The sequence below is a fragment of the Penicillium waksmanii genome, assembly GCF_028829765.1.
Source record: "Penicillium waksmanii strain IBT 27052 chromosome Unknown utg000010l:1.0-3698451.0:1.0-3701458.0, whole genome shotgun sequence".
Classification (NCBI taxonomy): domain Eukaryota; kingdom Fungi; phylum Ascomycota; class Eurotiomycetes; order Eurotiales; family Aspergillaceae; genus Penicillium; species Penicillium waksmanii.
The window spans coordinates 2,923,331-2,937,874 of record NW_026643256.1 but is presented as its reverse complement, the minus strand read 5'-3'; the positions used below and the strand labels follow the sequence as shown (position 1 = coordinate 2,937,874).

Genomic DNA, 14,544 nt, shown 5'->3' with positions numbered 1-14,544 from the left:
CCTGGCTATTGATTGTATGCGGAAGGCGATTCTAAAATGCCGGCATAGGCCTCCAAAATCTTCCCAATCATAGGTACCACGTTCCAATGAGCTGTTCCACTCAACATTCTTGCCCAAATTCTGACGACTCGAGTGCAAAGATCAGTAGTGGAAGATGGTTCGATCTCACCTCCGGCCTCTGCTTCCGTGACCATATCCACGATGTAGGCGTATAGTCTGGCTTCCTCTTCGTCAATGGTCCCCTCAGAGACATGGGGTTTTATGGCAATCAGCCACTTGCTAATGATAAAAGCACACTCAAGGGCACATAGTGAGTGTTGAAGCGACCATGAAAAGGCTTGATTGTGAGCCACAATATTCACCCCAATTTTGACTGGAATGCTAAGTGCATGGGCCGAGTAAAGCACTGCACGGGTGAGTCTGCGGTTCGTGACTAGGGGTGGACTTCGATATATGGAAGTCGCGATTTCATGGGGAATATGGGTGTTCAGAGCGCGCCACGGACCAAGGTCCACATTGAGTCGAATATAGGCCATGCGCAGCAAGGCAGTTGAGTTGAAAGAGATAGGGCCCAACGGGCTCCCTGGCCCGAGAAAGGATTCTGGATCTTGATTCCATCCGGTTTGCCAATTCTTCAATGCTCCTTCTACCTCAGTCATATTTGCCGGAGAAAGCCCTTGTTCACCCTCTGGCCTACGATTTGCTACCGTTCGCAAGAAGTAGATGTGCTGAATCAGCGCCAGAATCAAAGTGTAACCACCTAATGAAGAACTGTGATTTCGAACGATTTCTTTTCGCGATGAAAACAGCAATGTGAAAGTCGATTGAAAATGTGGTTCAGCCTCATGTTTGCTGCGGGCTTGTCGCCACTCATTTTCGGTTTTTGCTTCCCAGTCCTTCTCGCGCGAAGCCAAGTTTATATTGAGCTCTGAGTTGAGAATAGGAGGCGGGACGTCGTAAACAATTGTATGAAATATGAAGAAGCAGAAAATAATTGCGACAGTTCTTCTGAAGCCCTCTTCTTGAATCCACATGGCCCATTCTGAGTCTCCTGAGAGGATTTGCGGCTCCAGGAGCTTCTCGGTCCTCATATAATTGACCAGAATGCTCTGTATCCCTATTGCCTCATCGAATATATCCTCTGAATTTCCCCAGGTTGCCATTGCCATCAATATAAGCAAAGCCTGCGCAAGTGGAAGCAGGCCAAACCGAGAAGTTTGTGCCTTTGATGAAGTTGCCTCGAGGTGAATATTCGTGTTAGTATCAGGGGTATTTTCAGTTGTGCTTGTTCGCTGCACTTTGGGAAGTGTTGTATTAGAATGAAATATCACACCGTGGCGTTGCCTTTTGCGACGATGAAGCCGCTCTTGGGATATGGCAAGGGACGCTCGGAATAGCATAGTAGCATTGCTTTTATCAAATGCTGATATCGCACCGATGGTAGCCATGGCTAGAATCAATTCAACAGGGCATCGCACAGCCGAAAATGTCGGGAAATGTATGAAGGGAAGATGACGGTGAAAGCCAGCAAAGTAGGTATTAATGTATCGAGTCATGGTGTGTCGTGAAGGAAGAATGAAGCCTTGAGGAATGACTGAAGCGAATTCCTGAGCTTCAGTCGAGATAGAGACCCAGTCTTGCTGAGTGATTTTCCAAGGTTCTTTTTTACCCTTTGTAGTGTGAGAAGATCCGAATGTGGGTAGTGTGGATGTAAATTCATCAAAGAGCCGAGGTTCGGATGGCAATATTGTATTTGACCCAGAATGACTGGAACCGAGGTCATGCGGTTCATGTCGCGATCCAACGCTAGGGAAGAGTGGAGCTGGGGGTGATGGTAAAATAGGCTGATCGACATAAAAGGACGATAGACCGTTACCATGGGACCCATTTATGCTGTCAATAAATAAATCAAAGTCACCAAAGCCATTGCACTGCTGAGCTGATGACATGTCCAGTGCCGTGTCTGGAGCTACAAAAGGTAGCATGGCAGACGTCCTCTGAGGTGCACTAAATTGAATAGAAGATGAGGGCGAGAACGATAGAAAATCATTTCCAATGGGTGTGTATTCAGAAGATGGACCAGCTGTCACATTTTTTGGCGTTTCCTGGTGTGGCGTTCTGAATCCGGATAGGGAAACACTATTCAGAACCCCAAGGGTAGAACCAGAAAGGGATGGATTGTGTCCAGTGGCTATATCTGTATAGCCAGCTTCAGGCTCATCTTGGGATGGAGAACCTTTTTCATGGACTAGGCGGATATGACGAGCGAGTAGATCTCTTTATAGTAGCGTCAGTTGCCAATTCTTGTGATTGACATCCGGGGAAGAGAAAAAAAAGAAGTCTGTACCTTCGTGCAAATCCAGCTGAGCATACCGTGCATTGGAAGGGCTTTTCTTTGGTATCTAGAGAAAATCAGTCCTGCTTAAAATAGAAGCAGATAGACGGTCTTACGAAGTCTCTCATGTCGCTGCAAATGCTCCTTTCGTCGAAATTCCTTGGCACAGAAGGGACAGCGAAAGGCTCTTTGGTCCTCTACATGTTGGAGCGAATGATTATGTGCGCTTTGATCTTCGTCAACCAACCTCTTTTCGGGCTCTTCGACTGGATTTGGCCTGCCTCGTTTCCTCGGAGGCATGGCGAAGTTAGTTGTAGTGATGCGAACGTGAAAGTCAAAAAACGACTGGGTAACTAACGTAATCCACGGCTCAACGGGTCACACGGTCAGTGGGTCACCCCTCAGCAACCAGCAATTTTGAATCAAAAAATTCAGCCAAAACGATATCAATTCATCTCAAATTAGCGCTTAGTACATCGGTTAATCTTATGGCCTATCTCCCAACACCCACTACACCTTGGCGGAGCCCTCTTGCAGGCTGAATCTGTCTGATTCGCCGATTCGCCTGCCTCATGCGATCCCACTGGGCTATCTTTGACTAGCTGCTCTGGCTGCTGAGCTAGCTGTAGGCCCTCTGCGATAGTTAGGCCTCCTTCGTGTACTATCTGCCGATTCGACCGTGTACGTTTCTGGCGTTTCTTCTCATTTGCGCGGCGTAAATCAGCGTTCTCCTGCGCTAGTAATGCAGCGTTGTGCATCGAGAGATAGGCACCCTTTATAATCTGGTCTACAGCGATCTTAGAGGGTGACGGAGGGCTATTAGACCGCTGTTTTAATAGACCCTTGAGTAATTTAGCCTGTCTCTGGAGCTGAATTACTGTCTTAGGCGTTTGTGGTGTAAATTGGCTAGATCTGCTGCTTGGCCGGCTTCCTGGCGGTGTTGGTGTAGAGAGTGAGATATTTAGCTTTGATAGTACACGCTCTGGCTCAAACGGGGTAATACCAGCTGCAGCGAAGCTAGCCTGGATAGTCTGCGGCTTGAAGGCCTCAGCTCGCGCGTGAGGGTAGTCTGCCAGAAAGTCAAGCTTATCAATATGGTTATAGCCACATCGGGCAAGATCGCTCACAAAGCGACCGTACGCACGCTTAAGCGGAGCAAAATACCCAACATCAAGTGGCTGTAGGAGATGCGAGGAATGCGCTGGCATACAGATAGGTATAATATCATTCTCAGCACAGACTCGGTCAAATTGAGGTGTAAGATGGCTACCGTGGCCATCAAGTATTAATAGCCGATATCGACCTCGTTTGCGTGTATTTGTATGTGGAATAAAGTGCTTCACTAGCCAGCGAAGGCCTATCTCATCCGTAGTCCAGCCGTTATTAGAGACCTCGATTCGCCAATCATAAGGTAGATTTGACTCAAACCAGCCAGCGATATAAACTTTACCAGCAAATATCACACAGGGCGGTAGCGAATAACCATCAGTGCAGATTGATTCAATCGCAGTCACCCATTCACGATTACCAGGCTGTAAGATTGATCGCCGACTATAGTACTCAGAGCGAGTAACTACCTTTTGTGCTGATATCAAGCCCATCGCGAAGCCAGTCTCATCAAAGTTGTAGATATCCTCTGCAAGGATACCATTCTCCTCTATCACACACTTTACACTCTCAAACCACGCTCGAATCGACTGAGGATCTTCATTTTGGGCACGCTGGTAATCGTAGCGTCTCGAATAGCGCGATTGGAGCTCCTCGCGGCGTTTCACGAAGGTTGAAACCCAATTCACGCCCACTGTAGGCGGGGGCGATTCGCCACGCGCAGCGAGTAGGATATTGGCCATCTCTCGAATAGTAGAAGGCCTAGGGGCCGCACCACGCGAATCTAGGGAGAGAACCCATTGCACCAGCGAATCCTCTTCTAATTCGCTTAATTTATAGCGTTGGTGGTATGAATCAGCGCGTGGGATTACGCCGGTCGCGCGGCGCTGGAGTGTAGAGAACGGAACATCGTATAGCCTCGCTGCAGCGCGTAGAGATTCGATTCGGCCCTTTCTTATATCATTAAGGGCTAATTGAATCCTGCCCTCCTGGTTAGCCAATTTTTGACTGGACCCTGAGCGTTTTGGTGGCATGGTTGGTAGTTGAATTGGTGTGGTGTATAGAGAGAGACGCGATTTTGGAGGGTTGACCCACTGACCGTGTGACCCGTTGAGCCGTGGATTACGTTAACTATCGATATCGCTTAGTCATGAATATCCATTTAACGTAATTCCCGGCCGTCTCGAACACCCAGCCGTCCCGAACACCCCTAAACACCATAGTAAACGCGATATTTCAGGTCGCTATATATCAACAACAAGAATACAATATTGCTTGATTTTTGGTAGGATAGTTACTGGTAATACATTAACTAGTATGGATTCATCAATAAATAGATTACATTGTTATTTACATATATTACTGAAATACACGCCGACAAGGTGATGCATATTTATATATTAATATTACAGAACCTGAAAATAGTTTTTGACCTGATAAATATACGTAATATGACATATTTAATACTTGAATATCCCATTAACTTATATAGATCCTTGTGGGTTGAAATATCATAATCTGAAATATCGTAATTAGTATGGTGTCTGGGGTGTTCGGGACGGCTGGGTGTTCGAGACGGCCGGGAATTACGTTACACATTTACAACCTGATGTTACAGCATTCTCAAGCCAAACAAATGTCTCTTTCTCTCAGATACTATAAGTTTCAGTTTTTTCCTGCTCTAGCATGGTAGTGAAGATTATCTTACATGGCTTATTCGTGCTTTTTAAAAATACTCTGAAGATTCATCCAGAATTGCTAGTTATTTAATTAACGTAATTCCCGCCCGAGTGAGCCACCCGGCCGTGTGGGCCACCCCAAAACACATAGTAAATGTAATAAATTACAACTTCATATCTCAACAACCACGGGTAATTTAAATAGGAAATTAAACCTATTTAGTCTGAATAGTATATGTAACTAGTATATAGAGTATGAAAGCAATAAGATAATTAAAGGTGGAGGTATATATATTCATTGCTTAAATGTCTAAATTACTCTATATTTTACGGTAATGCAATAGAATATTGAACTGAATATCTTAGTATCAAGAGATATTATAACTTGCGTATATAAGAGTACATATACTTAAAACCAGACAACATTGATAATTGGTGGTTGAAATATAGAGGAACAGAAAATGGAATTTACTTCGTGTTTTGAGGTGGCTCACTCGAGCGGGAATTACGTTAACGTAATTCCAAAGCGAGCTGGCCACCCACCCGAGCTAGCCACCCCCAAAACACATAGTAAATGCCATTCTCTGTCCCTCTGTATTTCAGCCACCAATTTTTACTTTTCTCTAGTTTTTAGGATACAGGCTTTTCTCTACATCGGATATAATATGTCTAGGTATTGAGCTACTCAGTTTAATATTTTATTACATTACCATAAAATACCATGTAATTTAGACATTTAAGCGAAAAATATACATAACTCGTCCTTTAATTGTCCTAGTTCTTTCATACTCTGACAAGGATTTTTAAATACTATTCATACTTAATAAGTTTAATTCCCGACTTAAGTTACACGTTGTTGTTAAGATATGAAGTTGTAATTTATCGCATTTACTATGTGTTTTGGGGTGGCCAGCTCGGGTAGGTGGCCAGCTCGCTTTGGAATTACGTTAGCTGTTAAGGCCTAGTTACATGCCTCAGGCACTGAAATCCCCGCCCTCCGTTGCTGCCTTACTCCGTCATACATATCTTAAGACATCTCGCATATCATCACCGCTTTCATGGTTCCGAGCTTCTGTCAATCGTGGAAGTTCTGATTGTATACTTCACCAACACTTCTGTCTCGCCATTACTTTGCCAGAATCTGTTTATTTGACTAAGCAGAACAGAGTGGGGGCCGCATGTATTCTAAGGAAGCCTGACACGTCTTCATCTTAAAAGCCCTCGAGTTAAACGAAAGCAATGGACGGGTATTGGTGGACTCGTTGAGCTTAATATCTCAAACAAACAGAAATACCGATCAAAAGGTCGAGTCTATCACGGTTCTCTTCCCGCGGTAGTGAGCTTCAAGTCACCCTGGTCATGTCGACAACCAAGCGCAAGCGTGCGATGAAAGCATGCATCCCTTGCCATCAGCGCAAGCGAAAATGCGACACCGTGTATCCTTGTAGCATGTGCACCACCTACGGATACAACTGCAGGTACAACGATCTCAATACCACCACTGCTGCAGCCCCTGCTGCAGGCGGCAGCATACCAATTCCTCCAGCTAAGCGCGTTAATCTCGGAAATGAAATTTGTCGGACTACTCGAGCCACTACAGACCACAGCCCGAGCAGCAGGTCCCATACGGACCATACGGACAGAAGCCGCCGCGAAGGTGACGGCTCGTCGACGAGGAGTCCAACCATCGTGGCGGGCGAGTTCTCAGGCATATTCGACGAGAAGAAGTCTAGATACTCTGGAGCATCAGCGGCCATGGCATTTCCGTACATTCTGGGTGTGGCTCTCGGTTCGGATAGCCCTCCAAAGATGCGGTCTTATGCTTACAACTTTGGCATTCGTCCCGAAGAAGCATCCAGTGCTCATAGCTTTCTGGGAAATCTTATCTCGGAGGAGGACCTTGGCTTGTTCTCGGCTCAGTACTTCTCGATACTGGGACCCGTCGGCGATGTGATCGACCAAAGAATTTATGCTCAGAGATGCCAGAATTATTATCATCGTTCGGGTAGTAACATGGTCGCTTTTGCCGCCGTGGCCGCTGGCATAGCTGCTCTTGGGTCATTCTTATCTCCTAATAGATGCCCGCGAGAATCTGACCTCGTGCGGTACGCCAAGACCATCCTCGATGATCCGGCCTCTATGCGTTTGCATGGAATTGACCACATCGTTGCGTGGGGAATGCGAGTGCTTTATTTGCGGGCAACTACGAGGCCCTGCAATGCTTGGATCGCTTCATGCACTCAAATGCATCTCTGTGAAGCGCTAGGCCTACACGATGAAGATAACATAAAGAAATTAGCGTCAGTCGCTGGCGCCGCTGTCTATGGACACGATGCGGACCGACTGAGGAGAATTTTCTGGATCTCATGGGCGGGGCATAACATGCTATCCTATGAGTATGATCGGTCGCCCGTAGGGTTTCGGGCCGTGACTTGCCAGCCTATTGCCTCGATACCAGGCTCAATTGCCGATCAATTTGTACAACTGATCCAAATAATTCCATCGCCTAATACTCCGTTCCAGTTCGAATCGCCGCCTTCAACTCCGAGTGGGGACCTGTTCAAGCGTCTCCAAGCGCTCGATAAGCTCAAATTTATCCATCCATTTTTAGTTGTCACTAGGGCGGAGGTTGGGTTTTGCTTCTATCGACGCCTTTTCCAGCTCAATATTCGCATACCAGATGATATAATAAAGGTCATCATTGACGCTGGTAGCTCCGCACTGGAGGCAGCAGAGCAGCAAGCTAGCCAGGGTCGTCTGTTCTGGAACGTCATTGGCAGCGTTTTCCAGTATACATGCATTATATTAGCTATTGACACGCCGGTAGCCTTCGCCCACATTGGAGCTGCATTTAAGAGCTTGGAGAAGCTTGTCAAGGCTGCCGATACAAGACTGACACGTGAGGCTTTGTCAATGGCGCGACACCTACTTGGCCTTCATACGGCAAAGAAGCGAAAGGAGCTTGCTCAACTGGAAACTGTCGAGGCAAGCTTTGAATTCTTCCAAACACCACCGGTATCCGAAGCCAACATCACAGTGCCGAATATGGAATGGGAGATAGACTGGGATCAATTCTTCATCGACCCATATCTACCCATGTTCGGTTATGACGTACAGTTGCAATTAAATGTGTGAATTATCGGATCATACCTGGGTGGCGTTTTGTTCAACGAAGACTAGCTTCGTACATCCGAAGATATTAGTTAAAATATTAGTACATACTAGTATCTCATCGTGAAAACCATTATTAATGCAATTGACCTAGTACTAGTAAATATTCCAAGTACCGTGTTCTTGGTCGCCCCGGGCATTTTGCACCAGGGTTCTTGAATTGAGAGCGTATAGATCGATGGCGCCTTCATCACGAGATACGATGGAGATTATGTGAATTTCTTTTCTAGTTTCCAAGATTCGCCGGTCCGTAGGTGAATTATCAATAGCATGTAACCTTGTGCGGCTTTATGTGCGGCTGTTGCGGATCTAAATGCATACCGCCGCACCAGCCAATCAGATATAGCTAGTGGATCCCCATATGGGGGCCGCGGCGGCGGAAGCGCGGGCTTAGGTACAGTCTTCCACCATCTCCGTCTTTAATTTAGCTGGATTCGTCCGCTGTAGCTCTTCGGCCTCAAAATACTATCTCCGGGCGAATCAGATTTGGGAGTATTGCCAAACTACGGTCAATGTGCTCCATAATATGGAGATCTTGTGACTGAGACTTACGAGTACGATCAGATATGACGCGGCTGGGATGGATTGAATCTCAGGTAGCTACGGTACTCGAGGTTGACTCTGACATGTATAAATAGACTGGCATTCCCGTCTCTAGACACAGACATCCAGATAATTACCACAGATTCATCAATCTTAAACGCCTCGAACGCCTCGAACGACCATAATAGCAGGAATCGATATATTCCTAACAATCAAGCCAATCATCATGACCGATCATACCAAAAAAGGTTCATCCGTCGGCTTTAAAAACGCCATAGAAAGAGTGGCCATAGTGGGCGTAAGTAAACACGCTCAACAATTTGAACCCCACCTATTTAGCAAAACTAACCGACACCATTAGGCTGGAGGTACCATAGGGTCGCATATTGCCAAAGCCCTGCTGAAAAACGGGAGACACACTGTCACGGCCCTTACCCGCAAAGACAGCGGCAACAGACTTCCCGAGGGCATCCTAGTCGCCGCGGTTGACTACGATGACGAGGCCACCATTGTTACCGCCCTCAAGGGCCAGCAAATTTTGATCATTACAATGTCCCCCACCGCGCCTCGCGACACCCATAGCAAGCTCGTCCAGGCGGCCGCTAAGGCTGGTATTCGCTACATCATGCCTAACGGGTATGGTCCGGACATTGATAACATCAAACTCGGCGAAGACGTAATGTTGGGGCCCGTGGCCAAGGCTAACAGAGACGAGATCGAGAGCCTCGGCATGCAGTGGATCACAGTGTGCTGTGGGTTCTGGTACGACTACAGCCTGGCCGGCGGGGATGCGCGCTTTGGGTTCGACCTTAATAAGCGTTCCCTGACACTCTACGACGATGGCAACACCAAGGTCTCGACCTCGATGTTATCGCAGGTCGGACGCGCCGTGGCCAAGGTTCTGAGCCTCAATGAGCTTCCCGAGGAAGAAAACGACAAGAGCCTTACTCTGTCGACATTCCTCAACAAGGGTGTTTACATTAAGAGCTTTGCAGTTAGCCAGAATGATATTTTTGAGAGCGTCAAACGTGTCACCGGCACTACCGACGCTGACTGGACGATTACTCACGAGGATACCAAGAAGCGATACGAGGATGGTCTGGCACAGGTCAAAAAGGGTAACATGGCTGGTTTTGCCAAGCTGTTGTACGCGAGGTCTTTTTACCCGGATGCTTCTAGTGATCTCTCGTACAGGGTGCAGAATGAGCTGCTTGGATTGCCGGAGGAGAATCTGGATGAGTCTACTAAGGCTGGAATAAAGTTGATCAAGGAGCTGGAGCTTCGTACCGAACGCATGGCGGCCTAGAACACAGCATGTACACTGGCCTAGGACTTCGGAGAAAAGTCTTCTTTTGCAGAAATGCAATGCAAGTGTTCCTCTTTAGCGTTCTCGAGTAATGCAACTGCCGTGTCATAAGGTTCAATAGCCTGCCTGAATACTTTGAAAACTAAGCTTATCTCACTCACCTAAATTATCTAATGTACTGTTTTTGACCTAACTTCCCTCTACGAGAAATCTAGAAGACGCCACAGACCCTGAGCCAAGATAAATATCACCAATCCCACCAGCAGTTCGATCGCCTATTCTGACCATCTGTTGTGCAAATAAGTTAAAGTGGCCGCGGGGACCAAGATCAGGCACTTGATGTTATCCCGAGCGAATTATTGGCTTTTCTAGCATTAAAGTAGCTCGGGCTTGGCTGCCAGTTCCCCGCTTATGGAAAATCTTTTCCAAAGTTTGTTTCTTCAACGGTTTGACGTGTAGATAATTTGAATCATTGAATTTTACTTCAATCTACCGGCTTGGTATACTACGCTCCGTTTCCCTCACCTCTACATTAATGTGGAGGCAGTGACTCGCCCTGGGATTGTAGATTAAAACCAGCCGTGTCGGGCACTGAAGGCTGGACATAGCTCTGAGTCTTGACGTGAGTCTCACATGTTGGTATATTCCATTTTCTTGAAAGGCTAGCTCTCGAAAATTTGGTGCATATCATGGTATATTTGCAATTGATCCATCTTTGACATACTCCCCATACCGGCCTGAGAACCTTAGAAGCCCACCGGGAAACGCTCTAGAGTGGTGGGCACTTGGGCACCTGGGCACCCGTGGACCCTTCGAGTTGGCTTTAGCATAATCCACACCTGGGCAGTCTGCTAACACATTGCTACTATCAAATACTACTAGTACTAGTAAGTAAATCTCTGATGGCTCATGGTAGGCTCTTTAAATTTCGCTATCTACAGAACAACCTTAGAACCAGACAAACAAAGCGCAAAGCAAAAAGAGCCTTCTCACAACATCGGGAGGACTAAACGTTTAAATATCCTGACAGCCCCACAAATTTCCATCCGAAAGTCCAACGCAATTAGGACAAGGAAGAAAAAGGAAAAAAAGAAGAGATAAAAAAACGCCATGGAGGTAGAACAAGAGAAAAGAGAAGCATCATAATCAATGCCATGCGTAAAAATAAAACAGATCAGATCAGATCAATGGGAGGGATTTGATGAGGAATAGATGAGAGGGCGTAATTATGTGAAGGAGAAGGGTGAGAGGGAAACGAGGACATGGATACAGGGGCAAACAAAAGTCGTCAGTAGAAGCGGAGCGGGACGTATATGCATGCACGGAACGTGCTTTTCATGATCGTTACAAAGAAGAAAAGAAGGCAGGCCGAAGCTGAGCAGACACAAGGCGCACTCATGAAGCCTTCTTGCCACCACAGTCCGGGATTTTCAGACCATCCTTGATCTTACGGCCGGAGTCCATCAGACCCCATTTATCTTCCCAGTTTTCGTCTTTGGTGTTATACTGAATTTTCCATGGCTCGTCGAAAGCCTCGAACCTGTTTCTCTTGTTAGTAATATTCCGAGGTGAACGCAAACATGGAAAATTGCCGAGTAATGCGTGAATGGTTACATACCAGAAGTAGTCGGTGCCGTTCTCCAGAGCCTGGCAGATCCAGTCTTCCATGAATTGGTTCAAGTTGGCGATGCTAGCCACGGAGCCAGGAGTATCACTGTCACAAGATGGGCTTTCACCGCAGTCCTTGCCGCCTCCACTGGGCCAGCCCACTTCCGAAATGATCTGTTTCTTTGTCGTGCCCTTAGTTAAAGATACGTCGTGGCTCTGCCAGAAATCCCACGTCCACGCAGCAGCAATATCAATGTTGACTCCTGCGAAGAACGGGTGGACGTTTGACATGACGGCATCTACGGCAGACACAAGCTGTGAGTTCCAGTTGTCACCAAGATCAGAGGTCGCGACATCGAAATCAATACTGCGCTTTTTCAGCTCGCTGCGGACATCCTTGATATAACCGAGCAGGTTCGTCTCTGCCGATTGCTTGTCTGGGCCAGCGCGGTATAGAGCTTCGTTACCAACAATCACGCCGTTGAAAATAGAGGTATCCTTGGTGTCGTCGAGAATTTTGTAAAGCTGATCGAGTTGGCGGTTCGTCGTCGTCTTGTTCGTGTCAATCCAAACACCCAGCCACACTTTCATGTCGGTCAATTCAAGTCGATCAATCGCGTGCAGAACCATCTCTGTTTGATTACAGTCTGTTCCATAAAGTCGAACGTTATTGGTGAGTTGCGATAGAACAGCCATGTCGCGAGTGACGTTATTCTGAGAAGGAGGGTACTTGAGGCAGAGCGGGTATTGCACGCCCCAAGGGGTATAATCCATGCCGGGGAAGACCTTGTGCAAGTTGTCGTTGTCCAAGAGTGCCTTGATCTCAGACGAATCTTTATTCAAATCGCCGTTTTTCGAAGAATCCGACGACGCAGACTCGTTACTCGAGTCGGAAGAAGAGCCATCCGAGTGTTTACTCCCGAGTGTTCCACCGACGGCACCACCAACAATCGCACAGACAACAATTAGCCCGAGAACAATGCCAGCTATCCAACCGCGCTTCTTCCGTGCCGCTTGAGATGCCTCAGCTGCTGCTGCTTTCTCCGCAGCAGCGCCGCTACTGCCACCACCCCCGAAGCCACCACCGTGGCCAGCTTCAAGTCCCCCGCCACCTCCACCGGGGACAGGGTCATAGGCAGTACTAGCGGCGGCGCCCTTGTTTGCGCCAAAAAATCCAAACATGCCCCCAGCAGCAGCTCCGCCTGCCGCGCCAGCCGCCGCGCCAGCTGCAGGAGCAGCTCGATTTCGGGACCGAGGCGCGTATTCATCGTCATCGTCGGCAATGTCATTGGGGTTGATGTCGGGCATATTAGTGCTATATTGCGACTGGCGCTGGTAGGGACCATCGCTCACGATACCGCCAGCTCCATACGAACCGGGATATTGATCAACCGTACTGCGGCGATTGGCACTGGTCTCACTGAGATGAATGGAAGATTGACCGGGGGTCTGCGCGCCTGGTGGAGCGGCCGCTGCACCTAGGGCCATATTTGAGCCATAGGAGCGCTCGGCGTGAAGAGACTCGGCGCTGGTGTAGCCCTGTGGCACGTAAGGATTGTCGGAGCCGGTGGTGTGGTAGCCTCGCTCGGCGGGGCCGGTGAAGTTATCGTGGTGATCTTGATCCATGGCACGGACAGCGTCGATGCCGCTGAGACGATCGTGAGAGTTCGCGACGCCGAGAGCAATACCGCTAATACCGCCGCCGACGGAAGCTGGGCCGAGATTATCGACGCCTGGGGTGACGGTTGAGTTGTTTCGGTCTGGAGCGTAGCGATGGGACGGAGCGGGAATGTCGGAGTTCATGGATATTGGTGGTGGTGAGTTGGAGGAGAGAAGAAAGAGAAGGAAGAAGAGAGAAGAGAGGAATGGAGGAAACCCAAGCAGAAAGGGAGGAGAGTCAAGGATCAGAATGTAGGCATCGCAAGCGCAGATCCACGGTTCCCGAGATGCGTGGAGGAATGGGTAGGTGGGTCGAGGGGTCACAAAGGCACAGTGAAATGTGTCAGGTTGATAAAAATTAATTCAGGACGGTTTCATTGATGGAAAAGGGAGGAGGAGAAGAAAATAAGGGAGTCAGATGTAAAAGAACCGGAGGAGGAGGCTAAGAGGAAGAAGAGGAGGAGGAGGAGGAGGGCACGGGAAGCGAGTGGTGAGAAAAACACGGGGTGACCGGGGAAACCACCGCAGCCGGTCAGCACAGTAGGTACAGTAGGTGCAGTACAGGATCAGCACAACACCAGCATTAAGTATTGCAGGTTTAGCATAATAGTCATGTGTTCTCTAAGATATACTTTGATATAATTACTTTTTAAAATATATATCTACATATCTACAATACTGCATGACAGTCAATAAATAAAATTGAAATTGATAAAATCAATAAAAGGGTCCGGTCGGACCCTGAAGAGGGAAAACGGAAATGTGGGTGGGGCGCCCTATTTTTAGCCCGAAGACCCTTGGTCCACTCCGTCAAGATCCATGGTTGATTCTCACCTGACATTTATACATCTACAATTGACAGAGTACTGATACTACAAGTAAGACAAGTGATCATATCTCGTATCTCATAATCGCTAAGACTATATCATATCATATCATATCATATCCCAAGAGAGCGCCGCATTCCAGTCCAAGCCACACGGACCAACAATAAACATGCGATAGCGACTGACATGCCACATCCACGTACAGTACTCCACTGTACATAGACGAACTAGGCAACCTTGGAAACAACTAAACATAAAAACTAAAACAAGATCAAGATAATAGCTACTAATCGCATCCTTCCCATTCAC

General features: G+C 47.6%; 4 protein-coding genes across 4 annotated transcripts; 2 read left to right on the top strand and 2 right to left on the bottom strand.

Annotated features, from left to right (window-relative positions):
- Positions 1-5: 5 nt before the first annotated feature.
- Positions 6-1,985, bottom strand: N7481_013045 (uncharacterized protein; the record flags this gene model as incomplete). The annotated part of the gene is made up of 1 exon (XM_057272264.1): positions 6-1,985. One exon carries the CDS (start codon positions 1,983-1,985, stop codon positions 6-8), a length of 1,980 nt encoding a protein of 659 aa, XP_057116452.1.
- Positions 1,986-6,480: 4,495 nt separating this feature from the next.
- On the top strand, positions 6,481-8,256 carry N7481_013044 (uncharacterized protein; the record flags this gene model as incomplete). The annotated part of the gene is made up of 1 exon (XM_057272263.1): positions 6,481-8,256. The coding sequence occupies one exon, from the start codon at positions 6,481-6,483 to the stop codon at positions 8,254-8,256; it is 1,776 nt and encodes a 591-aa protein (XP_057116451.1).
- An 805-nt stretch (positions 8,257-9,061) lies between these two features.
- N7481_013043 (aromatic alcohol reductase) lies at positions 9,062-10,141 on the top strand (the record flags this gene model as incomplete). The annotated part of the gene is made up of 2 exons (XM_057272262.1): positions 9,062-9,133; positions 9,197-10,141. 2 exons carry the CDS (start codon positions 9,062-9,064, stop codon positions 10,139-10,141), a joined length of 1,017 nt encoding a protein of 338 aa, XP_057116450.1.
- Positions 10,142-11,536: 1,395 nt separating this feature from the next.
- On the bottom strand, positions 11,537-13,552 carry bgt3 (uncharacterized protein; the record flags this gene model as incomplete). The annotated part of the gene is made up of 2 exons (XM_057272261.1): positions 11,537-11,681; positions 11,760-13,552. 2 exons carry the CDS (start codon positions 13,550-13,552, stop codon positions 11,537-11,539), a joined length of 1,938 nt encoding a protein of 645 aa, XP_057116449.1.
- Between the last annotated feature and the right edge of the window lie 992 nt (positions 13,553-14,544).